The sequence below is a fragment of the Calypte anna genome, chromosome 3, assembly GCF_003957555.1.
Source record: "Calypte anna isolate BGI_N300 chromosome 3, bCalAnn1_v1.p, whole genome shotgun sequence".
NCBI classification, from domain to species: Eukaryota; Metazoa; Chordata; class Aves; order Apodiformes; family Trochilidae; genus Calypte; species Calypte anna.
In genome coordinates, this window is record NC_044246.1 from 21,785,152 (window position 1) to 21,813,010 (window position 27,859).

The 27,859-nt window shown below is 38.5% G+C and overlaps 1 protein-coding gene across 2 annotated transcripts in view; it reads left to right on the forward strand.

Moving 5' to 3' along the window:
* The first annotated feature begins 2,192 nt into the window (after positions 1-2,192).
* SYT14 (synaptotagmin 14) overlaps positions 2,193-27,859 on the forward strand; it is an 80,590-nt gene continuing 54,923 nt past the window's right edge. The window contains exons 1-3 of one of the 2 annotated variants that reach the window (XM_030447794.1): positions 2,193-2,303; positions 11,749-11,796; positions 25,389-25,553. In XM_030447794.1, the coding sequence (XP_030303654.1) occupies positions 2,285-2,303; positions 11,749-11,796; positions 25,389-25,553 (232 nt within the window). In that variant the 5' untranslated portion in view covers positions 2,193-2,284. Of the gene's footprint in view, positions 2,304-11,748; positions 11,797-25,388; positions 25,554-26,803; positions 27,759-27,859 lie in introns of those variants that run through there. The other variant, XM_030447792.1, reaches the window with a different exon arrangement.

A 27,859-nucleotide genomic window follows, 5' to 3' on the forward strand; every position in this document is an offset into this window, starting at 1 on the left:
TCACTTTTTAGTGACTTTTTCTAACTGAGGTGAAGAATGAAATTGAGAAAACACATTGATTTTTCCATCTGACAAAACATTTCTGAAGGCAGCTAGTCTGAAGGAGATTAATGCCTCCAGGATTTGAACAGTGACTTTGGCATTTGGCACATTTGGCAGGAAAGTTATATTGGTACCAAATATATTCCTCCCAACAATTTTTTGAAAATCCTTCTAGGTTTGACCTGTCTACATGTATCTGAAAAACCTGTTTACAGGCACTACCATATACATACCTGTACAGCAACAGTTTTATGTGCCTGCCACAACATAAAACCCATCACACAAAGGATCTGCTCAGCTATTTTCTCCTGTAGTTGCTGGAGCAGTGTATTGTGGCTCAGATGTCCCTCTGGCTGCAAGGATTCCTGTGGTAAGCATGACGGGCTTTGTGAGACCCTGTCCCCTTTGCCCACCAAACTACTCTTTTTGTGTGGAGCTTTTGGATGGTGAAGAGGAGAAAACAGAAGGATGTAGAACAACTGCAGGCCCCCAGGGTAAGAGAGGCTGGTCCCAGTGCAAGGGACCTAGTAAAATGCATGGAGGGAGAGGAAGGGCCTGTGGGGGTGAGACAGCAGAAAGAGTAGCAACAGAGGTAGGACCCAAGTGGTGGAAAAGAGGAATGAGCAGAGGGTGTAGTCACAGAAAAGTTCCTGGCATAGCCAAGTTTCAATGAGAAAAAACCCCATCGCCACAAAATAAAAACCCCACACAAAACCTGTACTGTGCCAGTACTGCAGATCTGTTAACCTCTTCTCTTTTTTTGAATCCCTTTTAGCATTAAATTCACCTCAAGCATTTGTCAAAGATGGCTATAAATGCGAAGGTGTCAAGCCTTTCTGAAGATTCACTGTGCCTTCACATAATGGAATGTTATTTCAGTATTACACTGCAAAAACTATGGGAAATTGGGAACTATGGTTACAGAATGTTACAGTTAGAAATGAAAGCCACCAAATCCAAGAGTTACAGTACCTTTTTTTTCCTCAGGATCCTGATTCACTCTCAGATGCCATCTGTCTTGTGCACCAAGTTAGCAAAAAAAAAAAAAAGTCTGTGGACATGCTACTCACTGTGTTGTGATGTACTACCTGCACTGTGAAGCAAGCCCAGCCTGCATGGCTGGTATTAATTCTGATATTTCCTCTCTTTTAGCTTCTTTACTTAGCAAAAGTAAGCATTTTTAGAGGCTGCAGCAGCACTTACTCTGTCTGTACATGTATGAACATGTACAGAGGATGTACAGGGAGGGTCTGCACACTTGCCAGCAGGTGCCAGGTGTGTGAAGTTCTGGAGATATTTATGGAACCAGTCTGAATGAAAGTGGCGATTTGATAGCTTTGTTTTCTGTGTCAACCAATAGCTTTGTCCAGCTCTGGGGTCTTCAACACAAGAAGGACATGGAGCTGCCGGAGTGAGTCCAGAGGAGGCCCACAAAGATGATCAGAGGGCTGGGGGACCTCTCCTGTGAAGACATGCTGAGAGAGTTGGGGTTGTTCTGCCTGGAGAAGGCTCCAGGGAGACCTGACAGTGGCCATCCAGTACCTGAAGGGGCTACGGGAAAGCTGTGGAGAGGCTTTTCCCAAGAGCACGTAGTGATAGGGCAAGGCAGAACGTTTTCTTACTGAAAAGGGGTAGCTTTGGGTTAAAGATTAAGAATTCCTTGGTGTGAGTTTGGTGAGGCACCTGCACAGGTTGCCCAGGGAAGTTAAGGTTCCCTTCCTGGAAGTGTTCAAGGCCAGGCTGAATAGGTCTAGGGGAGGTGTCCCTGCCCATGGCAGGGGTGTGGAACTATGTGGTCTTTACGGTCCTTTCAACTCAAACCACTCTGATTCTATGAAACAGAACCATGGAAAGCAATGAGATCTTCCGTTGACGAGTATCACTAGTATTTTCTCTCCAAACCGGCAGGTGCTCAGGACGCACCGCACCACTCGCAGGCCGGTCTGGTCCGATCCGGTCCGGTCGGTTCGGGTCCAGACCCGGGATGCGTGTGGGTGCCCGGAGCCTCCAGCGCTCTGTGGGTGGGCGGAGCGGGAGGGATCCAACGGCCGCCGCTCGAGAGCGCGCGCAGGGCGGCGGCGGCGGTGGTGGGGGGGAGGAGTCACGCGCCCCGGCACGCTCCGCTGCCCCGCCCTCCCCGCCCGCCCCCGCCCGGCCCCGCGCGGCGCTCCCGTCTCGCGGCCGCGGCGCCTGCCAAGCGCCTCTCCCGGCTGCGCTGCGCTTGGTACGGCCCAGCCCGGGGATGATCATGGCGATTGATGGTAAGTAGGCCAATAACCGGCTCGCTCCTCTCGCCCCGAATCGCTCCCCTCCCCCAACCCCCTCCTCTCACTCTCCTCCCCCGGGCACAGGGAGGGGAGCGGCTCCCCGGGAGCTGGGGGCAAGGGGGAAGGGGGGGGGAGAGAAGTGAGGTGGGGGCGCGCTGAAGCCGAGCGGCACCCCCGCCCCGCAGTGCCCGGTGCCGGGCTGAGGAGGGCGGCAGCGGGGCGCCTCCTCTCCTCTCCCCCCTCCAACCCGCCCCGGCCCGGCGGCTGCCGCGGGGGGGCTGTTTCGTGAGGCTGGGGGGAGAGATGAGTGTCGTCGGTCCCGTCTCCGTGCTGGAGAGCTGAGAAGGGGGAAATAATCCTTGACACGGTGGCCGGCATCCTTCCTCCTCATCCTCCGGCGCCTGCCCCAGGGATACCGGGCGTGCGCCTGTGGGCGCCGCGGAGGGGAACGGAGGAGGACGAAGCCGACCTCTCGGTGCCGCCGGCTGCCCTTGCCCTGGTGGGGAGGCGGGGGCCGGCTGTGGGGTCGGGTCTGTGCCGTCCCTGCCCGCCGCCGGGTCCCAGGCGGCTGGAGCTGGAGGCGGGTGTCTCGGCACCACCTGCACCCTGGCTGTAGATGTCAGCTGCTGATTGCCTTACCCCATCCTCGAAGGGACTTTGCTAACTGCTTTAAAACTAATCGTCCCTCCCGGCCCTGAAGTCTCTGAAAAGTGATTGCCCAGGCTGGGGAGGTTCCGAGCTCTCTGCCGGTTGCCCGGCTGCTGAGAGCTAACAGGCTGTATAGCGAGGCTTGTGTCCTCAGATCTTTCTAGTCATCACTTAACAACAACAAAGGAGTGGGATGTACTAGATAGACACTTGTTGGCTTTGTTTGGAAATGGTAATCTGAAAAGGTAGGGCTCCTGAGCTTTCCTTTGAAACCGTCTCTCTCGATTCTGAGATTAATTTTACACCTCGTTAAAAATCTTTACGAAGATTGAACCCCTAGAACTTTATTTCCAGCAAAATAAGGTCTTGAGGTGATCTACTTCCTCGACCGTGGTGTTTCTTTCTGCAAGCATCTGTTGTTGTAACTCAAAGGCTCCAAGAAAACAATGAGGAGGGGGAAACCCAAACTTTTCTTATTTCTTTTGAATTTGGGGTTTTTCTATGCTGTTAGTTGCCTTGAATCAGTAATTCAGGCCTACCTACAGAGAAGTTGTACTGTGCAAGCAAAGCTTCCTGTTCACCCTCTCTTGGAAGCTGTGCTCACCAGAAGTCTTAAGTTGGTGTGCTTTAAATTGGCTAGGTCTGTTTCTGCTGAAAAGCCCTCAATATTATCAAGGAGATAGTAAAAATTTCTGCTCAGTCTGGACTTCTTGTGCAACTCAAGCTTAGAAAAAAAAGAATCAGTTCTCCAAAAGAGAACGGTTACCGTATTCATTTTAGTCTGTGTTATCCCAGAATTTTGTGAGAATTTGTTAGACCTGAAGATATTCACAAAATGCAAAATAAGTGTTTAATATTTTTAGAGTATTTAGGATATTACTTCTCACAAGTGAAAAGAAATACTACTTTATGAATTAAGCAATCTAGCTTTTGAAAAAAATACATTTCTTATCAGGGCCAAACCTTAGAAATAGCCCAGCTGTTTTCTAGACATGTATGTGAAATTGCCAAAATGGGACTTAAGCTCTTGAGAGAATTGGGTGCATAGTTTACAGTTAAATGTGAGATGCAATTAAAAAAAAAATGAAATCATGAAAGTAATTTGCTAGGTTTTGATTTAGTACTCTTCGTGAAGACAGAAAATGCAATGTATTTTTCTGCTGTAGTCTGCAGCAGGCATGCAGCATCTTTATTGTTTTATCTGAATAGCTGATTGCTGTGTTACAGTTTTTATTCTTCGTCTTGGTGTTCCTTCCCTTCTGTTTGTGCAACAGTACCTTGCCTTGACTGTACTGCTTAGTAGTACTATTTTCTGGCCATCAGTGTTTGAAAATATGAGTTTGATTTGGGTAAATACTAACTCTTGAAGTCAGGACCAAACCATAGGACTTCTAGTCTAGACTGCCAAAATACAGAATTTACATTGTGTCCAAGTAAATTTGTAAGTGTATTTGATTAAGTAAACAGAGAAAATATTGTGGGCAGTTTTACAGGCACTGCAGTTTTCCAGATTTGTTTGGTTTTTTTGATAAAGGCAGGGGGAATAAGCAAGGCTGAAAACTTCTGATTTCAAGACTGATTGATGAATAGATATGAAATAATTCAAAGCTCCTTCAAAACAAGACATATACAGTTAGATATGGAAAGGGTATAACATTAAAAAGATTAAAAGCACTCAAACTGAAATAGGATGTTAACTGCAAGAAATCCAGTGCTTTTGGCTGTTCTTAAAAATCTGCAAATACAATTTCCAGTGTCACTTTGTCAGCATACCAGTTTACACTGATTCTAACTCTAAAATTCAAAGTTTTTGTTAAAGTGAGTTTTTTTCATAGAATCATTTTGGTTGCAAAAGACTTTTAAGATCCTCAAGTCCAATTGTTAACCTAGCACCCTGGTGGGTCCACCTCTAAACCCTCTCCATAAGCACCACATCTTTTAAATACTTCCAGGAATGGTGACTCCATCACTTCCCTGGGCAGCCTGTTCCAATTCCTGACAACCCTTTCACTGAGAAATTTTTCCTCATATCCAATCTACCCCTCCCCTGGCACAACTTGAGGCTATTTCCTCTTGTCCTAGTCCTGGTTACTTGGGAGAACACCCACCTCACCACAGCCTCCTCTCACGTAGTTGTAGGGAGCAGTCAGGTCTCTCCTCAGCCTCCTTTTGTCTAGAGCTAACAACTCAGGTTCCCTAAGCATCTCTTCATAAGAATTGTTGTCCAGACATTTCATCAGCTTTGCTGCCCTGCTTTGGATGCTCTCCAGCAGCTCAGTGTCCTTACAGTGAAGGGCCTAAAACTGAACACAGTATTTCAGGTGCAGCCTCACCAGTGCCCAGTATGATAACTTCCCTGTTCCTGCTGGCCACACTATTCCTGAAACAAGCCAGGATGCTGTTGGCCTTCTTTGCCTCCTGGGCACATATCCAGATGTCTGTCCATCATCCCCAGGTTCTTTTCCTCCAGGCAGCTTCCCAGCCACTTTTCCCCAGACTTGTGTTGCCGTGTTTTGTATGGGGTTACAGAGAACTAAGGAGCCCTTGGTCATGGCAGCGGGGTTGAAACTAGATGATCTTTAAGGTCCCTTCCAACCCAAATCATTCTGTGTTTCTGTAATGACTGTTGTCATGTGGTCAGTGGCAATACTGTGTTAGGTAATTTGCATTGGCGTCACTGACAGACTTGTAAAAGACAAGTATTCTTCATGTAACCAAAGTCCTAATTTAGTGAAAGATATAAAACAATTATATTTTTTACTTTAGAAATGTAATGTCATCTTAAGATGTTTTATTTTGTATTTCATTATAAAGACATCAGGTATATAGGTTGCAAAGTCCAGGCACTCAGATTTGCAAGGAAACAGCAGAGGGCAACCCAGCTGGAAAAGTTTTGTCTCAAATGGCATTACACTAATTTTTGAATGTTTCTCTTCCAAAACAAAATTAGAGTTATTTTGGACCTCTATTTTAAGATGCAGGATTATTTATTGCTTAGTATTTCCACTTTTTCATAGGGAAATAAATTAATCTGAGAGTATCAGAATAGGGAGACAGATGTGATAGAAAGGCCAAACTGAAAGCAGTACTAAGTCCAGACAGGTAGCTCTACCAGCTGTTTGTTTGCTAGCTGGCAGCCTGTGTTGGGAGTTAATTTATTGGCTGATTGTCTGTCCCTTTGGTGGAATCTGTGTTTGTGCTGTGTTTGACTCCTATTTTTAAAATGAAATGTAGTATCTTAGAAGTATTTTTAAAACTTTCTCCCGATTTTGTCTTAAATTAGCCAGTTATTTTCTAAGTAATAGAAGGATGATGTAGGAAACAACAGTTCAGTTAAATAATTGTTCAGTTAAATAACCCTTGGGAACCAAAGACAAAAATTACTGAATTAACCTGTTTTTTGTTTATGGATATGAAAAGAGAGAGGATTTAGAATACTGCTTCATCTAAGTTACATGAAAACTATGCCTAGATGCTAATTTCCAGAATCCAGAAAAGGAAACAAAAGAGCAATGAGCTGTGCATAGTTTGTTATTAGGGGTATCGTGTGTGTGGCTCATAGGTTGTATCTGGCCTGGGAACAGTTTTATCTTGACTTCCGAGTTACCTGAGATATTCAGGTGTCATGGCAGTGTGTACTAGAAGGGTGTAAGGTGGCATAGGGATGCTCAAGTTAGCACTGACCTGAATTGGCTTCTGAATCCAGGCTGGTGCAGCCAGGGCAGGGGTTGAACAGCAGCAGTGGTGTTAAAGCTTAAACTTAAGAAGCCATATTTTATACTTAGGCCCACTTAAAAACACATTTATTAAATGTGGGGTGGGTCAAATGTCAGAGTATCAGATTTGATCAGCCAAACAGAATCTGTTTCGTGATGTCTTATGCTTGTTCACTGTGCTCTGGTGGAAACTATTCAGTGACCTGGTATTAATTTTTTATTGTCTTTGTAACGATGGTTCTCTGCATTATTTGCTGATGACAGTAAAGCCTTGTACCATATGCAAAATTACCCATTTCTTCTTTGGATTTGTGTTACATCATCATCACTGTACTGCTATGGATCTACTGAAATAAAGAAAAAACATTAGGTCTCTATGGCATTTTAGGTAATAGAGTGGGCTACTTTAAAAAATAAAATTAACTTAATTCTTTGCAGACTTTTTGACAAGCTCCTTGTGGGCTGACATGAAGCTATCGTACTTGATACAGAGCAGTTGATGGGCTCAGAGTGCAGTTCTTGAATTCTGTTCATTTTCAGTGCTTAGCAGTTTTGCAGGTTAGAACTTTTTGTGTACAAGAAGCACATGTAGGAAGGGAACAACATAGTAGCCACCTGATTAAAAACATTAGTTTATGTTACTGCATATCAAAATACAGGGTATCTATAGGAGAGGAAAGTGTTTTGCTGTTATACAGAGAACTTTCAACTTCTTTAACCACTAGGTCATATTTTCAGTTCACCTTGTTCCCAGCCTGATTCAATTACACTTGTTCCAGCTTTTGTAATGAATGATGCGAGGGATCCACATCTGATACTGATGTATCAGATTTTATTGTATTTTTATTGTATTTTTCCTGAGTGCTGTCAGATTTTGGTCTGCGTAAGGCAAAGGTCTTCCATTGCATGTAAATCTGAATGTGCACCTGTTGATTCAAATGAGGATTTCAGGCCAGCATTTAATCTTTGAACTTCCTAATTTTTGAGTGTTTAACTCTTGAAGGTGTTTTCTGTCTTCTTTGTAAATCTGCCTCTAGGGTGAGATGGAGAAAATTTGAAAATCCATTGTAAGACAGCTAACAGGTGTTGAGTTTGTGAACTAATAGGTCAAATTCTGCAGAGGATCATATTCTTTGATGTGAAAAGTGGTAGGTTCAGTATCAATGACACACATCTTATAGGTATTTTTGCTTTGTTGCCTAAGAAGTTTTCCTACTAACTGGGATCTTTTGCAATATAAATTCTTGGTAATTTCCCTTTGTATTGCAAGTTTACTGTTTATCTGAAATATGAGAAATCCAGTTACTGATACTATGTCTATGTCTGTATTTTTCTCACAATTAATTTGCTTAACTGGAATTATTGAAATATGCACTTCTAAAAAAAGTCTGCAAATCATTAGCCATTAAAAGAAACAAATATTTATCAGTTTACTTTCTGATGTGAAATTTTGCTGTAGAGTGGTGTCTCAGTGGTGTTAACTAAAAACTGTAAGAATCAGTGGGAATATGGTGTAATGTTCTGCTTCAGCTACTAACGTGTGTCTGTTTATGAACAGAAGAATGATGTATTTTATATGCAGTACCCTAAATTGTGCTACAGCTACAGCTGAGAGCGTGTGGCATGTTTATTGAAGCGATGGGATGCACCCTTGCTGAGTTTTTGGGTGATGCCAGATCGGGGAGCAGTTAATGTACTGGAGGACAGGGCTGTTCTCTGGCGGGTGCTCAGCAAGCTGACAGAGTGACTGAAGGGAATGGCATGAACTTCAACAAGGACTAATGAGAAGCCCAAGCCCATGCAGCACTCCAGGCTGCAAAGAAACTGGCCATGAAACTCATCACAAAAGAACCTTAGGGTCCAGATCACCAGCAGGCTGAACGTGGAGCAGCCATGTGCTGCTGAGGAACTGGAATACTTGGCCAGTAAAGAGAGGCTTTGTAAGGATGTTCATGTATTCTGAGAAACCTGAAGAGGACTCCTCTTGCAGACTTTCACTATATAAGAGGGTCTGATAAAGGGAGAAGGTTCTACAGGGGCACGGTGAAAGCTCATGGGGCGATGCATGTGAGCTACATCAAGGGAAACCCTGACTGCCAGTGAGGAAGAAATGCTCACAGTGAGGGGCTGGACACCTTCCCTATCTTCCCCTCAGGACTCGTAGTGCCTGGAGGTTATGGAATGTTGGTTCTTGTGGAACTTGGTTAGTTGAGACCCAGGGGAATCTTCTGTAAAGGGTCCTGCTCTGAAGTCTCTCACAACTCCAGAGGTCATTCCCAACAGGAATCACTCTGTGATAGTGCCTGTTAAATTTCCTAACCAGTTATTTTCATCACCTAGTTGTGGACTTTCAGCTAAAGTCCAAACATAGTGGAACTTTGAATTGTATTGGTTTTAGAAATTTGGAAATAATTACAAAATTTGGGTGGGACTTCACTGTCTTAAATGTACAACTTTTCATCTTTTTGGTGTGATAGTCAGCTAGTAGAGACTTGGCATACAAGATCTCTGTTTAAATTAAGAAAATAAAACTTCATCAGGTGTTTCAGCTGCTCCTGAAACACCTGGCAATTTTTTTTTTAAATGCTAAAGGTTAGATTTAGATTTCAGAGCCAGGATGTGGTCTTTCTTGCTCAAGAAAATTGAAATGTTTTATTGAATGTGCAATTCTAAAATGACTTATCTTTCATTAGTTTTCATTCTACTTCCATTATCTGAAATTATGAAAATCTTTATGTCCCCCAATGGGTTTTACATTCTCAGATTACATTTTGTTTTAGTTTTATGTGCAAACTCACTTAAAACTTTAACCTGTTAAACAGGAAATAATGTTTATAATTAAGATGAAGTAGAATTAATAATAATTACTATCTAAATAAAAACCAAACTTAATTTTTTTTACGTATTAAAGTAGGGTGATATGCCAATACATTAAAATAAATTAAAGTAGCATTTAAAGACTAAAATTTAAGAGGGTCATACCACTGAAGCCTTGGGTTTTGTGGGCTAACCAATATAAAACCAGTCTTTTCAGACTTAAATGCTAAATTAGTTCTTGACATGCAAAATATTTTCATATTTTCTATTTAGTTTCTTTCATTGACTAGGCTATTCAAAGCTGGGAGACTTGTTGGGATTTGGAAAGATAGAAAAACTTGGGTTAATTTGTTAATCTGTGAGTAAAAGCAAGTTGTCAATAGTGTATTAGTTCCACAGTTCTGAAGAGCACTAGGGAAGAGAAGAATCTGCCCAGGTCACATGAGGATAACCTCTCACGTGTTTAATAAAAGGGTTAATTTAAAATATGAAAGATGGGTTCTTCAACTTTATTTTCAAAACATGGAGGTCACTTATTGTAATTTTTTTTATCAGTTGATTTTCATCCAAAATAAGTTTGGAAAAAGAATGGTAGCTTAGTAATCTATTAAGTAAGCTGTATCATTCCGTATTTTCTAAACAAAATAAAATGGAAAAAAAAATCCTGAATGAATGTATGTTAAATTATGATCAATAAAAAATAACATGAGAAGTAATATAAAGACTTTATTTAGTGGAATGCTATCATATTTTAGCATCAATGATTGAAAAAAATTACCTTTCTTTAGAAAAGAGTAACAGTACAAAATCCAAACTTAAGATTAGTATCTTATGATGAGATTTTGAGCTGGTTGATTTCGTGGAGGGCAGTATGTAATTAAAATCTAGTACTGCTCACAGTTCTTCTCTCAGTCATTTCTAGGTGAATTTTTATTTTTAACTACCTACTTAAATTAGTTGTTATTATATCAATTAGTTGATATTATATCATAATATCCTTTACTATGTATTGTACAATACTTTTATTAGGCAATGAAGGAGAGTAGTAAGTGCTATATAACATATTTCCACATTTTTGAGATTGAAACAATTTTCCTATCTGAATCTTATTTTAATATACTGTGAAGTGTTTGGAGCTCTGTAGCAATTCATGAATATGAAGAAGTTGGTTTGTGAATTTTTGGAACTGTCTGTTTTGTTTTTTCATGAGATTGCAGAGAAGTGGGTATGAAAATCTGGGCAGTTTGTTTCAGTTCTGTATTCATATACATGCAGGATTTTGTTGTCAGGCTTAGTGGGCATTAGGAGGTGGCTGAGTCAGGCCACAGGTTGGTGTAACTTGAAATTGTATGGTTTGACCTCAGGTCTTATAATTCCAAAATATATTAATTTAGAAGAGAAGAGGATCCCAAATATTGTAATTGTATTCAACAAAAAGTAATTATAATTAAAAACCAACTCAACAGTAACTTCCAGGTACCATTAAAAGAATCTCTTCAGCGTTTTGTTACTGCCCCTTCGTCCTTCTGCTAGCTTGTTTCCTTTGTGGATTCCTTCATTGTTCTCACTAGATATATTATGTGCTGATGTTTTGTTTACTAGCTGTAATTTTGACAATCAAATGCTTTTTTAAAATAAAATGTAAACTAAAGCTTAGTATTTCTAGCAATATTTTATTAGTCTCACATAAATGTCTCAAAATCTGTATAGTTGCTTTTTAATTAAAAACTCTTAAGGAGAAATTCCAGGTATACCCAGCTGTTAGGTATAGGCTTTATCTTTTTTTGTTTGGTTGGTTTTTTGGGGGGGAGTTTGGGTTTTTTGTTTGTTGTTTGGTTTGGTTTTGTTTTTGTTTTTACCATGGAAGATAATACTTTTTTGCAATTCTGTTACGGTACAAATATTTTTGATATTTTGAGAATTCTTCTGTAGGTGGTGGTTCCCTCAGAACAGAAAATTATGTTCAATACTTGGGTAATGCTAATGTGGCTTCAGCTGATTTGTTGTGCTTGTTATTTTATCTTTATAAATTTGATGTGAAACTCTTCAAAATGCACCATCACAAGCAATATTAGCCAAAGATTCATTTATTGCTTTCTCCAAAGGTTATCATGTATAAATTGAAAACTGGTTTAATCAGTTTTTTTGCACTTTTACTAAATGATATGGTTTTATGTCTTTTTACACTGCTCATAAGAACACTAAGAAGCCAAGTACATTTTATTTTTAATATTTTCTAATTATTTATTTCTGCATAGGTGGAGAACGAACTTGTGGTGTACATGAGCTAATCTGCATTAGAAAAGGTAAGCAGTGGTTTGTGAAAGTTAACTTGGAGGCTTGTCTGTTCTACTGGTGAGTTACTGTTACAGTCTTACATTCTCTGGATCTTAGTGTTGCATCTTTGTGTTACAAAATCATTTGATGCTGACACTGTAAATGAAAAAAAAAATAGTGGAATAAAATGTGAAATTCCCCCACAAAAAAGATTTTTTTCACAAGAAGGGAATATGTGGTCCTACAGTACTCAGTGAGCTATGTGGAAATTGCTGATGTTGTTCAGCTTTGCCTTGTCCTGACATTTGTAAGATTATTTGATTCTTAGTAATAGTAAGAAATTGTGAGGATATTTTTTTAATGGTGTAATGGACTGGTAATCTCTCTATTTTCAGTTCAGATTGTAAGGACTCAAACTTATTTGGAAATAACTGTAATAAAACTGGTAATTGATAGAGCATGAAACAGCTGTGCTCAAGAAAGGACTTTTTATAGGTGCTACAGTGACTGAAGTTGGAGTTTGACAGAACAGCCCAGGTAATATAATGACTGCAGACAGTTCTGTTGTCTGTCCCTTTGCCAACCCTCTGCTCCTTTGTGCTGCACTGCTGTTGAATCTCTTATGTTCTGATCTGACAGCTGAGCTTAACAAGCAAGCAAGCAAGAGGTGTCTTCAAGGATTAGTTCCTTGAATTGGCTCAGGGCTGGGTCAGAAGAGTCTCAGTGCTTTTAAAAGCAAAGGAGTAAGAAGGTGAGTCAGGAAAGGAGTAGGGCTGAAAGACTCTGTACAGCAACTAAGCGTCAGACTGACTCAACAGTGTTGTCAAACCACATTGTACTTGGTAGGACAAAAAATTGTACAATTTAGTTTGGTTTCTGAATTGAGCTTCATTTCCATTGCATCTGGTTAATGGATTTAGTAAAATCAGGATTTTAAAAAAAGCATTTATTTAATATCTCCTAACTTGAGACTTCAGACAACCACTTGAGGTTAAAAACAACTTTATGGTCACAAGCAATCTTTTTCAAGTATCTATTAAAATAATACTTGATTTTTGTATGGGATATGACATTATTGTAATTAGAAACAATTTTCTGGTTTTTTTCAGACTGGGAATCGTATAATTCTTGATCCTTTTTATTACTTCTTTCTCATTTTATAGGGGAAGGTACTTTTTCCTTTTTATGTTCTGGTGGGTTTTGTTTTTTAAAAAATTCCTTCGTTACTGTCTGGTTTTGATGGATCAGTACACACAGTGCTCTGTATTCCTTCTGTAACAGGCTCTGTTTTTCTCTCTGAATTATGAAACTCATGGGAAGTTCAGGAAGCCTACTGATAAAGGTTCAAAACCTATAAATCTTGCTAATCACTGTTTATTTCAGGGTATTGTAGTGATTTAATAAAAGCAGTTTTTCTGTGTTTTTGGAGGAAGTGCTGGATGTTTTTTAACATTACTGCTGGGAAACTAAATTGAAAAGACGTGCTTTTTTTTTAGGTTCTCTGTTAAGTTTGAACATTAGATTCTAATCTCCATTTGTCATTGGTATGATATATTATTTTTTTTAAATAACATCTGTATGGAACCTCTATCTCAGCATCAGTGGTTATAAATTAGCATAGAGATAAATGTGGTTAAAAGAGAAGTATCCTCTTAGTTCTACCTGCAAATGTGAGGTTCCTTTTTTAGTTCAGATGATTTTCTATGTGTATTCTAACCTTGAGTGCCCTTATGACCAGCCATGTTGCTGATAAATTTCTCCTGGTAGCGTGTAGAGCATTCTTGTTTGTCTTCTCTTCCTACTTCAAGTATGCATATAAAGCAGAAGGTTCTTGCTGCCATACTACAAACCTTCCGGTGTTTTGGTTACTTTATCTAAGATTTCACATCGTCTCATATGCATTCAAGATACTTTTATCATCTGACCAATGGCCCGGATCCCAAGGATTACTTCTATTTGCCAGGTGTCCAGGCCTGCTTGTTTTCCAGGATCAGAGTGCATGATCAAGATTGGTATTGACCTCCTCAGAACACAAAGACTTTTCCAAGCTGAGAATTCCTGTCTGCTGGCATTCTGGAGCTGGTCAAACCAGACCTTACAGGTCTGTCCTTAATGCTCCTGGGTACTTCAACATACAGGACTGAAATGAAAAGTTCTGTGGCTTAGAGGTCTTCCCCTTCACCATCTCTTTAGTGTGCCATGAAAGTAAAGCTGTGCTGTGAGCTCACTGTGGAAATTTGATGAACAAGCTAAGGATTCAGCATTGACAAATGGATCCTTCCCTGTAGTCTTGTCTGATGCAGGGTAAGTTTGTGCAGTCCCCGTCTCCTTTTTTGGTGGTGTGAGAGTACACCCTGGCACCCCAGCATCATAGAATCATAGAATTAGCCGGGTTGGAAGGGACCTCAGAGATCATCTAGTCCAACCCTTGACCCACCGGAGCAGTTGCTAGACCATGGCACTGAGTGCCACATCCAGTCTTTTTTTAAATGTCTCCAGGGACGGAGAATCTACCACCTCACCGGGCAGTCCATTCCATAGCCTAATCACCCTCTCCGTGAAGAAATTCTTTCTAATATCTAACCTAAACCTCCCCTGGAACAACTTAAGACTGTGTCCTCTTGTCTTGTTGAAGGTCGTCTGTGAAAAGAGTCCAGTTCCCACCTTGCTACAGCCTCCTTTCAGGTAGTTGTAGACAGCAATGAGGTCTCCCCTGAGCCTCCTCTTCTTCAGGCTGAAATCCATCCATTCAGTCATTTTCATCTAATGCTGTCTACAGGGCTTTGAGCATTGGTGGAGTGTTTGACAAAATAGTTCTGTATTTGTCACTTGCCTGAAAGCCTCTGATGCTCTCTACCAGGTGATGGTAGGAGACTGTGACTGCCAGGTGACTGCAGTTAGTGCCCATGTAGAGCCTGTGAAAGAAGATTAGTAGTAAATAACCAGTGTAACTAGAGTTCCTGAAGATGTTCACTGTCCATTTCTGCTTTGCTAGTCTGTCCTTTTTCCTTAATAGTCCTTTCAAGTATGTTGTTATTGAGAAGCAACTAATATGATAAATAGCAATCTTCCATCTTATTCGTCCTGTACTGAGAAGGGAAAAGGGAAAAGCTAGTAAGCAAGGGAGCAGGCCTATGTCTTCTATGAATAATATAAAGGAAAACCTTATGGTTTCAAGTGATGGAGTGTAATTAGAATTTCTATGACTTGAAGAACACCTGTTACTGGTCATTAATTTTTCTTTCTAGTCAACAAAATACCACATTTCTTTATTTCCTTTTTCTTGCCTGCCCATTCTTTTTTGCTAAGAAAATAGGAACTGTATGGTTCAATGATGAGATGTGGAAAGGGACCAGAAAAATCTGCAAGAATATGTGGCAAAACACCATTTAGCTCAAATTATTTAGTAAAGGCTTCTTATCTACATATGAGGCATAACTGTAAAAACAAACCCCAAAGCTTAAAAAGGAAATGTCTGCTCTAAGAACACTCAGATGTTAAAATAATTAGAAACCTCACTTTAATTTTTTTCTTTGAAGTTTGGAATTTCTCAAATTAGCCAAAGCCATGAAGGGATTTTAAAATTCATTATCTTCAGGTTTTTACATGCTCTAGGCTGCAGTACTGGGACTGCAGACAGTTTCATCTATATTTGGAACAGTGCATTTGTATTTAAAAGTATCAGTAAACCATCTTTGTTAAATAAACTTGATTTGGTTTATGGATTTAGTTTTAGTTTTATAAGACTCAAAGATTTGCTAGTGTAAATATGATACCAAGAGTGTCAATACATAACTCAGATTCTATAACCAAAGATGTAGCACAGGGCCTGCTCCTATGTCACCTAATGTTACAGCTTCATAGTTACTCAAGGTAGGTTGTGGCAAGTCCAATTCTAGTCTGCACAAGAAGGATTACAGTACTTTTATAGTGTTTTGCTTGTTTGGTTTCTTTTTAGAGATTCACACATTTTTGAGAAGAATCTACAAAGATCTGATCAGGAGTAGGGGGACTTACAGGTTTTTCTGGAAAGCCTTGAAAACTAGTTTGAGTTTTTGACTAGAGGTATTTTCTAAAAGTGTAAATACAGGTGTGTGTTACTGGAAAATGTGCCTGGTTTGTGGTTAAATATCATCTAATAGCTGAAATACAGAACAAGTCACTTTCTAGCCATAGAAAAGAACTTGAAGGTAGTATGATCAATTATTACAAACGTTTGATGAGGCAGCACTCAGATTGTGATTCCTGTGTTCATCATATCTAAGAGGTTGAAGTGTTTGTGTGGGTTTGTATTTATGCATCACTGAACTCTGGAAATAGGAAAAAGGGAATAGATATTTTTTTCTTTTATTATAAATTAAGTTATATTTAATTTCTATTATTTGCTGCAAGTTTATTTTACACACACTCATATTCAAATTCTTACTACTTGCCTGACAAAAAAACCTGAAGACTTGGTTAAGGAAAGAAGAGTCCTGCTTAGTTCAGTTGGTACTGACTGAGTCAATTCATTAGGTCACTTAATGACCCTAAGTCACTTAGGGTTCTTGACAGCAGCAGCAGATGACAGGTTTTTTTCCTAAATCATTCTGTTCAGGGCTGGCTATTTTCCTAACACAGAGGTGGTTTTGAGAGGGTCATGAGGGTTATGCTAAGTTGCTATTTTGATCATTTGCTATGGATATAAAAAAAAAAAAAGGAATTTAAGATCAGGCTTCAGAAAATCATTTTTAGCTGTTTTATGCACTGTAGGTAGGCTGCTAGTCTATGTTGAACTGGATGTTGTTAGGCATACTGGTACTTTTAATTAAGGCTTTGTTCAGGTTTCGTTTTGTACAGATGAGACAGACTTGTGGTGAGTGTTTTCAATACTGTAAATGGAGAAAAACTCCCTTTAATATTTTCTGATACATATAATGTTGTATGACATGGCAGTGACATAAAATCAGAAATTTTATGGCCATATCATTTTAGGTTTCTTTCACCTTTCATTGTTCATTTGAATGTTTTTGAAGTAACGCAAAGTGATACGTCTAGATTAGCAGTTTATTTTGTATTTAATTCATGGAAAAGTAGATGGAGAATCTGAGTAAGGTCTGAGTTGTGCAGATGTATAAAAAAAATGTTAAGCTCTTTTTTTTCTTTTGCAAGATGTTCTGTCTGTTCTTGTGGGAAACAAAAGAAATCATTCAGCAAACTGCCTTTGTGACTAATGATGGAACGCAGGTGCTCTTTAGTATGCATATGCAAGAGAAAGAAGTAACAAAAAGACAATGTGTTTGGCTGACAATGAAAAATGTGACTTCTGATATTTAAAAGATAAGAAGATATATATCTCACATTAATATAAAACATGATAAGTATATGTTGTTTCTGGGCCTGTAGGGGTTCAAATGTGGAGAATACAAAGTAGAGTGCGCTTTCATAAACTCATATAAAGTTAGGGCTTAGAAGGGACCTCAAAAGATCATCTAGTCCAATCCCCCTTGCCAGAGCAGGGTCACCTACACCATGTCACATAGGAAGACGTCCAGGTGGGTTTTGAATGTCTCCAGAGAAGGAGACTCCACAACCTCCCTGGTCTCTGTTTCAGTGCTCCGACCCTCACAATGAAAAAATTCTTATATTTATATGGAACTGCCTATGCTCCAGTTTATAACCATTGCCTCTTGTCCTATTGTTAGGGCCCCCTCAGAAAAACTTGACTCCATCCTCCTGGCACTCACCCCTTACATATTTATAAATATTGATGAGGTCCCCGCTCATTCTCCTCCAAGCTGAAGAGCCCCAGCTCCCTCAGCCTTTACTCGTAAGGGAGATGTTCCACTCCCTTCATCATCTTGCTTGCTCTGCTCTGGACTCTCTCAAGCAGTTCCCTGTCCTCTGGAACTGAGTGGCCCAGAACTGGACACAATATTCCAGATGTGGCCTCACCAGGGCAGAGTAGAGTGGGAAGAGAACCTCTCTCAACCTACTAGCCACCCCCCTTCTAATGCACCCCAGGGTGCCATTGGCCTTCTTGTCCACAAGGGCACATTGTTGGCTCATGGGCATCCTTCCATCCACCAGCACCCCCAGGTCCCTTTCCCTTGTGCTGTTCTCCCAATAGCTCAGTCCCCAGCCTGCACTGGTACCTGGTGTTGTTCCTTCCCAGATGTAAGACTTTACCCTTGCCCTTGTTGTAGTACTTTAAATTTCTCCCTGCCCAACTCTCCAGTCTGTCTGGGTCCCTCTGAATGGCAGCACAGCCTTCTGGGGTGTCAGCCACTCCTCCCAGTCTTGTGTCATCAGCAAACTTGACGATAGTGCACTCTACTCCCTCACCCAGGTCATCAATAATTATATTGAATAGTACTGGTCCTGGTGCTGACCCCTGAGGGACTCCACTAGAAACAGACTTCCAACTGGATTCCATCCCATTTGCTACAACTCCCTGGCTTCTATCCTTCAACCAGCTCCTGATCACCTCACTGGCCAATCAAACCCACGCCACAAAGTTTAGTTCCAAGGATGCTGTGGGAGAAAGTTTCAAATGCCTTACTGAAATCAAGATAAACTGCATCTACTGATCTGCCATCATCTAACCACAGCATTCAGCCAGGCCTGTACTGTGAGTTTTGTCAGCTATGTACTTGAAGAAGCCCTTTCTGTTGTCCTTAACCTTTCTTGCAAAGTTTAATTCCAAGGAGGCTTTAGCTTTCCTAGTTACCTCTCTGCATTCTTGGATAACAGACTTGTGTTCCTCCTGAGTGGCCAGCCCCTCCTTCTACAGTCTATAGCTTCTCTTCTTCCATTTGAGTTTTTCTTCCATTGACTTTTTTTCCATTTTCTCTTTTTACACATGTAGGAATAAAAACTCTTCATTAAAAGAAAAGATAATTAAAACTACTTTTATAGTGTACAAAGAAAATAGTAATTTATCAGTTCATAATTGACACTAATTAATTTTAAATAGACAAATACATTTTTTTAATCTAGGCTAAAATGTTAAAAGCTGACAAATGTAGTGATTAGCAGTGGGCTAAGAAGTCTGTATTGCAGAAGAAAGGCAGATTACTAGTTTGAATTGAAGGGCACAGCATCTTTATACAGAAAACTTTAAGTTTTAATCTTAAATGTAGCAAAAAAAATTAAAAACATTAATAGATGAGATTTAATTTGCATGTTTTAAGTTGAGCTAAAATACTTTCTTGATTCCTTTTTTCGCAAGACATAAAAGAAATACGTAAATTTGTAGAAAGGAATTATATAGTTCCAACATATTATGTTAGAGAAAGAAGAAGGATGAATACAAAATAAAAAAGCATAGGAAATAAGCTTAGAGTTTTTTCTTTTGGCACATTTAATGAAATGTTTAGAGGGAATTCTGGGTTCATTGTAATTTATTTTTGGCAGAAACATCAGCTACTCAATTTTTGTGGTAAAGTTGCTACGTTTTTTTGTATGGGAATATATTCTAATAGTAATGACAGCTGGCCCACAGAGTTTGTCTTGTTTGTATATTTAATTTTTTAAGTCTTCTAACATAACACTGGATAAAATATTGCCCCTTGTAGGTAAAGGAATTTGTCTGGGTAAAGTAGGTTTTATTCACTTGCGATTGTTTCTTCGAGTACTCCGGCACATGGGAAGATAATAATTCTGCTAAATTTTTGTGAAGCTTTGGGTATTGCCTTTACTTTGTAAAATAAAAGCTGTTTAGAAGGAGAGCTAAGTCTTAGGTTGTCTTTAGATAGGAGACCATGCTATATAGTTAGTCATAAAAGAAAAAAAAATTTGCGTGTAAACTGACATGAACAAAAGTACAGTTCTTGTTCCTGTTGAATAATCAGTCAGACCCCAAAGTATTTTACTTCCTAGCTGACCTTGAGGTATAGAGAAGTAGGTTGGTTGGTTGGTTGGTTTTTTTCATTATGACATGAATTTTCAGTGAGAAATAAATACGTGCTGTTTGGAGATAAATAATTCAGGCATGGAGAAAAGCAATCAAGGCATGAATCTTATTTTGTGGTTCAGTAGCTTGTTCAGCTTCCTGAACATGCATTAATTTCTCATGCAGGTTGGAAAGTTGGTATGAAGTGACAAGCAGCAGTGAATAGCATTTGAGTAAAAATATTTTTGAGCTGGACAGCACAGGTTCTTTTCATGTCATGTCAAGATGTAATGATGTAAACCGTGTTTTTGATAACAAAAAACAATACTTCTTGAGCACTAAATACAAAATAACAGTCCTCTCTATTTAAAAGGATTTTAAAGCTCAGAGCCAGTTGTAAAAAAGCCCCACAAAACCAGAAATAAAAAACCAAACCAAAACCAAAAAACAAATAAAATGTGTTATAAATTAAATGCAAATATACATTTTTCATTTCATGTGTTTTTCTGCTAGGATCTTAAAGGTAATTGAGGTTCTTTGGATCATACCCCTAGTTATTTAATATGTGCACAGAAGAGATAGAGTTTCATTTGTAAATGAATAATTAAAAAGTCACTGTGTGGCATTATACATTACTAGCTCAGTGAGCAGTATGATGTGGAGTGCAAGAGCTCCAAAAATAATTGGCTGGATATTAAATTCACTTGGGGCATGTAGATACATTTTAAAGACATGAAATGCCTTTTAATTATATATTTTAAATATTAAATGATTTTTAATATATCTGAGGGTTTTTATTATTTTGGTGTGCTTATTTAAAGATCCCATTAATTTCTGAAGAGTTTGAAAAGTCTTTTGGAAAATAAAAATTTTTCAACAATAGGGACAGAGAAAGAGATGATAATTTGATATGTGAGATGAAGAGATGGTAAGTTACTGCATTCTAATAATTCTAATTCTAGTGATAATAATAAAAGTGAATTAAAGGGATGTTAATGTAGAACTTCTGTAATGAGGATAACTTTCTATGCCATTTCCATAGCCAGCAATTCAATTTCATTTACTAAGTCTGTAGTAAGACATTTGTTCTTTTATTATTTCTAAACTCTGCTATATTATTAGGAAATTCAAACATTCATTGTTTTTCTTAAGAACTAAGAATAATATGAAATTTATAAAAGTAGGACATATGAATTTGAAATATGACTGTGAGACAGTATTGCCTCTTTACTAGTTTTTGAACGTTGAAGAAACCACTGGGAACATCTGAGAGTTTTAAAAAAGCTTTTCATGGTATAATTAATGCTCAAACTGGTCAGAATTAGTGATAATGTGTTTTGAATAAAAATAATTCTGGTGCTGAATGTGGCATGGATATATTTCATATGGAAAAAGGGACTTTATTTTTCTGTACATGAAGTATAACTGCTTGACACTTACACTGTGAGAAAGTAATTGAAGGAATAATGTGATGTATAAAAGATACTAGATAGGTATCTGTACACATTTGTGTCTGGAAAATTGAAGTACAATTTCCTTTGGGTTTTTTTTCTGGCTTTGTAATGTTAATACACTTACGGATTTTAACTTTATAATATACTTAGTCCGTGAACAAGCATTCTAAGAGTCTCTACATGGATACAAATTGACATGGAACTATGATTTTCAAGTCTTGTGTTCACACTGAATTACATAAATAATTAGTCTGGCTGAAGCTAAGGTTTCATTCTTTTTGTTAAGGTATCAGCCAAAGTTTTTTTTTTCACTCTAGAAACATGTAATCAGATACTGTGGATCTGTAGAGAACTGTGTGGTTTGCATATGGTGCCTTTTTTTAACTAATTAGTATCCAGAACATATTCAAGAAAAAGCAGAAGTATTGTGTTTTCAGGTTACTTTTAGGTTGTGGTAAACTTCAGTAAGCACATGTTTTCATGGGTCAAAGCAGCTTTGATTGCTGAACAGTGAAGCATAAGAAAAAAAATAAAATCAAACCTACAGTTTAAAAAGATCAAATATGAAGTGTTTGGAAGTGCACTTTTCTTGAAGATGTATCCTACAGTCAGTGTATCCTATTAGAAGAAATCATTCACCATCTTTTATTGTGAATCGTTGACTGGAATTCCATTCTATCTCCTGCACAGTGATCTCTTCTCACTGAATTTCAGCCAAGTTACACAGGAGAACCTGCACCAATAACAAAGCAATCAGGAGATTTCTGTAGTCTCGTTATCTTTTATGTGTCCAGTCTTCCTAGCCTATCTGCCTTTTCTGTCTTCTCTCCCCTTTCCAACTTGTTCTGCATACTCCATCCCAACTTTTTACTTTCTTTGTAAGTCATACTTCCCATTTTCTCACTGGACACCATTGATTTGTACCTGATTGCCAGCTACCATTTCACTGCCACCTCTGTCCAGTCCTCTGGCCTGGTGAATCACATTTTCTTATTCCTGCCTTTCCTGCCATTGCCTCTGTGTTTAAAAGGTGTTGGAACTGGAACTTGTTGAGGAATGAACGTTTTCAGCTCTTGGCGCAGTCAGTAGTCTTATTTGGGCAGGTTTTGGGTTTTGTTTTATTTTTCTAATTTAAAACCAAACAAAACCCCTTCAGTGTGAGGCATAGGTACCATAAACTTAAGCCATAACAAATGATTTTAACTAAATTATAAGCCGTTCCAAACAGACTTCTGAAGGGAATATGAGGTAATCTTAGCAGGATGTACAACGAAGGTATTTGGTAAACAAAGGGATTATTTGTTCATGATAATGAAAATATTTTTTTTAAAGTTTTAGTTTCTTTTCCTCTATAATCCAGGATATAATTCCAGTTTTATCCCGTTCTTTGTCTGCTTAGTGCAGCAGGATGTTTAATTCTTAAATACTGATGAGAACCTCTAACTATGGGTCTTTGTATTTCTGTTGTACTGTCTGAAATTGAAAATACTGCATGCCTGCTTCCCTCTCTTATACTGCCACCTTTATTCTGGCCCTGTTACACTGTGTTCTTACATTTCTTGTTCTTTCTTGGATTCTAGTGGGTTGGAAGTTGATGGTCAGATTTTGAAGCTTTCGATATATTTCTAGCTTTCCTTTCAGTTCTTCAGAAGACAGTGTTCACAACATATTTGAGAGTTGCTCATTTTTTCCCAAACTTTTCTGATATGATCTAATAAAACAAGAAAAATATTTACTCAAGCTTTGATACTGCTTAAATAAAAGTTTGAGTCTAATTGGGGTTTCCTTTTTGTTTTTTTGGGACTTCTTTGGTTGCCATTTGGCATTTCTTTAGTAATTTTTTCAGGATGAGTGGTTCAAAGTTATTGGCATGTTCCTTCTTGTGTAAAAATTTTCAGGGTTCTAGGGCACAATGTTACATGATTTTTTCTGGTCAGAGGTGAAAAGTGAAGCAAAAATTAATTTTTGCAGTTTCAGTTAGGTCTGGACATCCAGCTAAAAATACAAATGAAAATCTGACCAATTCCTATTCAATGGTGTAGGGTGCATTTCTTTTGATCTTATTGTTCTGATTTTTGAAATACACCTGTATGACTATTTGACAACAGCACCACAAATACAAATGTTCCCTGTCAGCCATCAAAACAAATCGGGGAGGTTGTGAACTTGAATGTGTTTCTCAGTCAGCACTTTTACATGGATGTATGAGCCCACATGAGATATGTAGGCTTGGAGAATTTAATTTGGAAAGCTCCTGGGAACATAATTCACAGTTCAGCTCCCTGCTCAAAGCAGAGCTAACATTAAAGCTGGATTCTCTAACTGATCTAGGTAGTCTGTTCCAGTGATTAACTCCTCATTTTCTGTTGTTTTTTTCCCTCATCTGCAACTGGAATTTTCCTTGTTGCTACTTTGGGCTGTTTCCTCTTGTCCTTTTTTATTGCACCTCTGAGAATGCCAAGTATGTTGCCATTTTTTCTTTAATCCCATTCCTTTTTCTTTAGTGAAAGATGATTCCACACAGCATTATACTCCTAAAGTGAAGTGCCCAGATCTTGGCAAAAAGAATTTATAAATCTGATAAATCTCATGTAAATAGAAAAAATTCAGCCTCCAAGAATGGAATTTATGGTAGTGAGTAGAGTGACACAGTATCCAGCAAAAACAGAAGGAAGAAAGGGCTGTGGGAAATGCTACCTTTCCTCCAGGTGAATGCAGCCATGTTAAGTGCTGAAAGATGTGTCTCAGTGCTGAGGTCACAAAACCACTCAGTGCTAAGGTGTCTCTTACCTCGAGGTTTCTCTCTCCCTCTTTAGAATGCAGGTTTGAGACATAACTGATACAAGAGGCTATAATTTTATTTTTTGATCACACTAGTAATAAACCATTTAACAGATTAATTAAATAAACATTCCACTATCTAGACAGTTCTCTAATACTTCACTCTATTGTTCATTGCATACAATTACTGAATTCTATCACTTTATTCTAATAAATTGCACCCAAATATTATTGAATTATAGTTCTAGAACCCTTCACTTTAACTTCCCGCACTACTTATTAACGAATTTGCAATTGTGTCACTCTTAACTTCTCACATGAGGTCTTTCAGATACAGACCCACAGGTCTTTCCTCTGATACTCTGTCAGCCTTGATTAATGGAGCAGGGCAGCTTCATTATAGTCCATGGGCATCTGCATTCATTCTGTCAAAAGATCTTCCCTCTCTTGTTCTTAAACTGCTTTTATAGCTCACTCATTATTTCTTATGTTTTTAGACCCTCTTTTTTGCCACACTTCTGTATGTTCTCTGCCCAATCTCTTTTTAAATAAACAAGCTGTCCTTGATTGCTCTTTTTACAATTGGTCCAATTTGCTACATCCATTCCCAGATCTCTTGTTTCTAAAACATGTCCTAGATAATCTTGGCCTTATATAGTTTTACTATTGTTGTTACTTAGGTACTGATGGACTTGATTCTATCCCTTTCAAAAGATGCCAACTTTCAGTTATCTGCTTTAATAGCAATTACGTATTCTTTATTTTATACATTTTTTCCTTTATTTGTTTTTGATTAAGTGTGCTTTAACTCTGTTCCACTTAGTTCTTGGTTTATAAGCAAGTGGCACATGTACCAGGACAAGGAACATAACCCTTGTGTGCTTTTTCCCATTCTCACCTTTTATTTCTCATTCACAGTGTGCTCCTTGTCCAGGAGCCCGAGGGCCAGCTGGTCCCTAAGAGCAGAGGAGCTGGAGAGGAGTGTAACAAGGCTGACAGAGGCAATGGTCTCACCAGGATGGGTTGAGTCCTCCTTCAGCAGCACTGTCTCAGAGTTGTCCCTGACTCCAAGTATCCAAACCTTCAGCCTCATCCAGGAAGCAGAGGGGGGATTCTTTTAGTTCACTTCCTGTACTCTCTCTCTCATATGCTCTATCAAAAATCATCTATCTTGGTGTCAATAGATTATCAAATCTTCCCCTTTTCTGCAGAGACCCTGTCTTGTTAGGGAGCCTAGTACTCCAGCAGATGTCTTACAATGTCAGTCCTTCCTTAGATTAGAACCAGATACTTTTCTGTTCTTGGAAGAGGTGGTTGGGAGAGAAAAAAATGCTGACATATAACAGTATTAAACATTAACTCAAATTTCAGTTGTGTTTTTTTAATGTATCTTGCATATATATTTAGAGCTTTAATAATACTTATTACTGGTAAATCCTGGTAAATATTATAACTTTTATGAGTTAAATTTTTACAGGACTTATTAGAACGTGTTTCTTTCTGTTTCTTTTAGTATCTCCTGAAGCAATTGGATTCCTGTCTGCTGTTGGTGTGTTCATTATTCTCATGTTACTACTTTTCCTATATATTAATAAGAAGATGTGTTTTGAAAATGTTAGTGGTTTCCCAGATCTCGATTCAGGATACACTGCAAGAAAGAATTCACAAGATAAACTTTGTAAGTATTTGATATATAGTGTACTAAAATTAATTATGAGTGCACATTTTCACAAGGTTGTGTTGAAATATACCAATAATCAATTGACTCAAGGGATGAAAACACAGAATGTTGACTTTTCCCCTGACTGCTCAGTATGTGGAAATGAAGAAACCTTTGTATTCACAAGTCACAGAAATTCAACAGCTATATAAGCAAAGAGATGACATTTACTTATGGGAAGATATTTCTGTTGCACTATAAGAATATGCTTGATTATATTTTAAACATTCTGTAACGGTGTATAATTAAATCTTCCCAAGTAAATTTTTTAATTTATCAGGTTTTCACTCAGCATATTAAAATCCTTCACCTACCTTTGGGAGAAAGTCTTGCCCTAACTCAAATGGAAAATAATTTTAAGGAAGTAAAACATTAGAAGCTAAAGACATTTTATCTTCGACTAGCAAACTTTTTTAATAGAACAGGGTCTCTAAGGATAATGTAAAATAAAAAAATTATATTGAGAGTTGTTAAAATAAACCCTGTCTACTTTTGTCCTGTGGAAGGCAAAATGGGCTTTGTTAGCTGACTTGAGAGGAAGAGACAGACACCAGAGAACATAATGGGAAATTTGAGAGGTTTTCTTCCCTTCTTGCTTGTTATAAGGTGCAGCTAAATTTTTATTTTCAGTTGTCTTGGAGACAGAAAAGGTTCTGTCCCCTGAAAATTAAGTCCACCATCTTAACTTTCTTTTTGCTACAAAATCAATCTTCATATTCCAAAATACTTTATGTAAAAGATGACAAATATTTTGCACTCAAGAATGCTCCATGATGTTCTTGTGCAGCTGTTATGTTAAAAGCTTGTTTCAGTGTGACATTGATGAAAGAACGTAATTTAAACGTCTCACAACTTCTTCTTTGCAGGTTAGAATAAACCCTCCATATTTTCACCTCATGCAGTTGTCTTATTTTTAAAAAAAATATTTTTGACAATTTTAGTACAGCTAGGTGATGCTGCAGTTGATGAGAGTCTGTAGTTTTGCTGGCTGATGGTTGCTTCAAGATATTTAATTTGCTGCTTTCTTACTATTTTCAATGCATATTGAATGAAAAAAAGCAAAGCTGCAGCTTCCCTTGGTAAATATTTTGAGTTTAAGATAACAAAAGGAAATAGCTCGGAAGTTGAACTTGGAGAAATACAATTGATCTGTTTGTGAAACAGAAGATTGTTCTGTATTAAAAGTTGTCACTGGATAGGCTGGACAAATGGCATTTTTCAGAAACCTCCACCAAAATCTGGGCCTTCCCTCTGTGTCCTCTCTGGTGGACACTCTCAGCAGTGCTGTGGATGATCTGACCAGTGTTGTCGAAGAAGTCGGCTACAGTGTAGCTGATTCAGTAACAGAACAAGTAACAAACATGATAAATGGCCTTCGTGGGGAAGATGAAAGCTCAAAAATGCAGAATGATAAACCTGTGCAAGGGAGAGAAGAACATACAACGTCATTAAGTCATTCTCAGGAAACTGGTATGAAAGCAAAGAGAGGTACTGCAGAACACAAAGAGACTCGTTATTCTAATTCATCAGATTTTGTAAAAAAATGTACAAGTGAAGATGCAGCATCTGACCACGTTGCAGACAAAGCCCAGTGCCAGTTAAAAGGCAGAGATAGTAGTAATCATTTACGTGATACAGAAGTACCTCAGGATCTGAAGAATGTAGGAGGGCATTTTAAAAGGGAAGCAGTAGGAGATAATGTGTGTTTTGTAAATGATGAATTTTTGAAGGACAGTAACCTGAAAAGTAATAAATTTGCAATGGAGCAAGCTGATGGGGACCAAGATAGTTGCCTAAATGCAATATCAGATAATCCTAAAAATCACTTGGATAGAAAAGTCAAACCACAGTCACCTGGAATTGATATTAAGAATTCTGAAGAAGTGCACAGCACAAAAGTTCCCCAAGAAACAAAACGTGTTGAAGTACAGAAGCAAAAATCATCAGATTCCATCTTGAAGAAGACACACAATGACCATCCTAATTGCATTAATGAAGTCAAAGAAAAGAAGTCTAAAGCTCTTTTTGACAGAAAAGGAAAATCCATATCGAAGGCTGAAGACAAAGTGTCAGCCACAATTGTGAAAGTGAGTAAAAAGAAAAACTCAAACAAATCAGATAAGAATTCAGGAGAGCTATGTAACAAGAGGACAGCAGGAAAAGGTGAGGAGTCAGCAATCTGCATTCTTCAACCTTTCCTGAAACTTAAATACTTCCTACTTTTTTCACCTAATTTACACATTTAATAATAGCATTTCCCATGG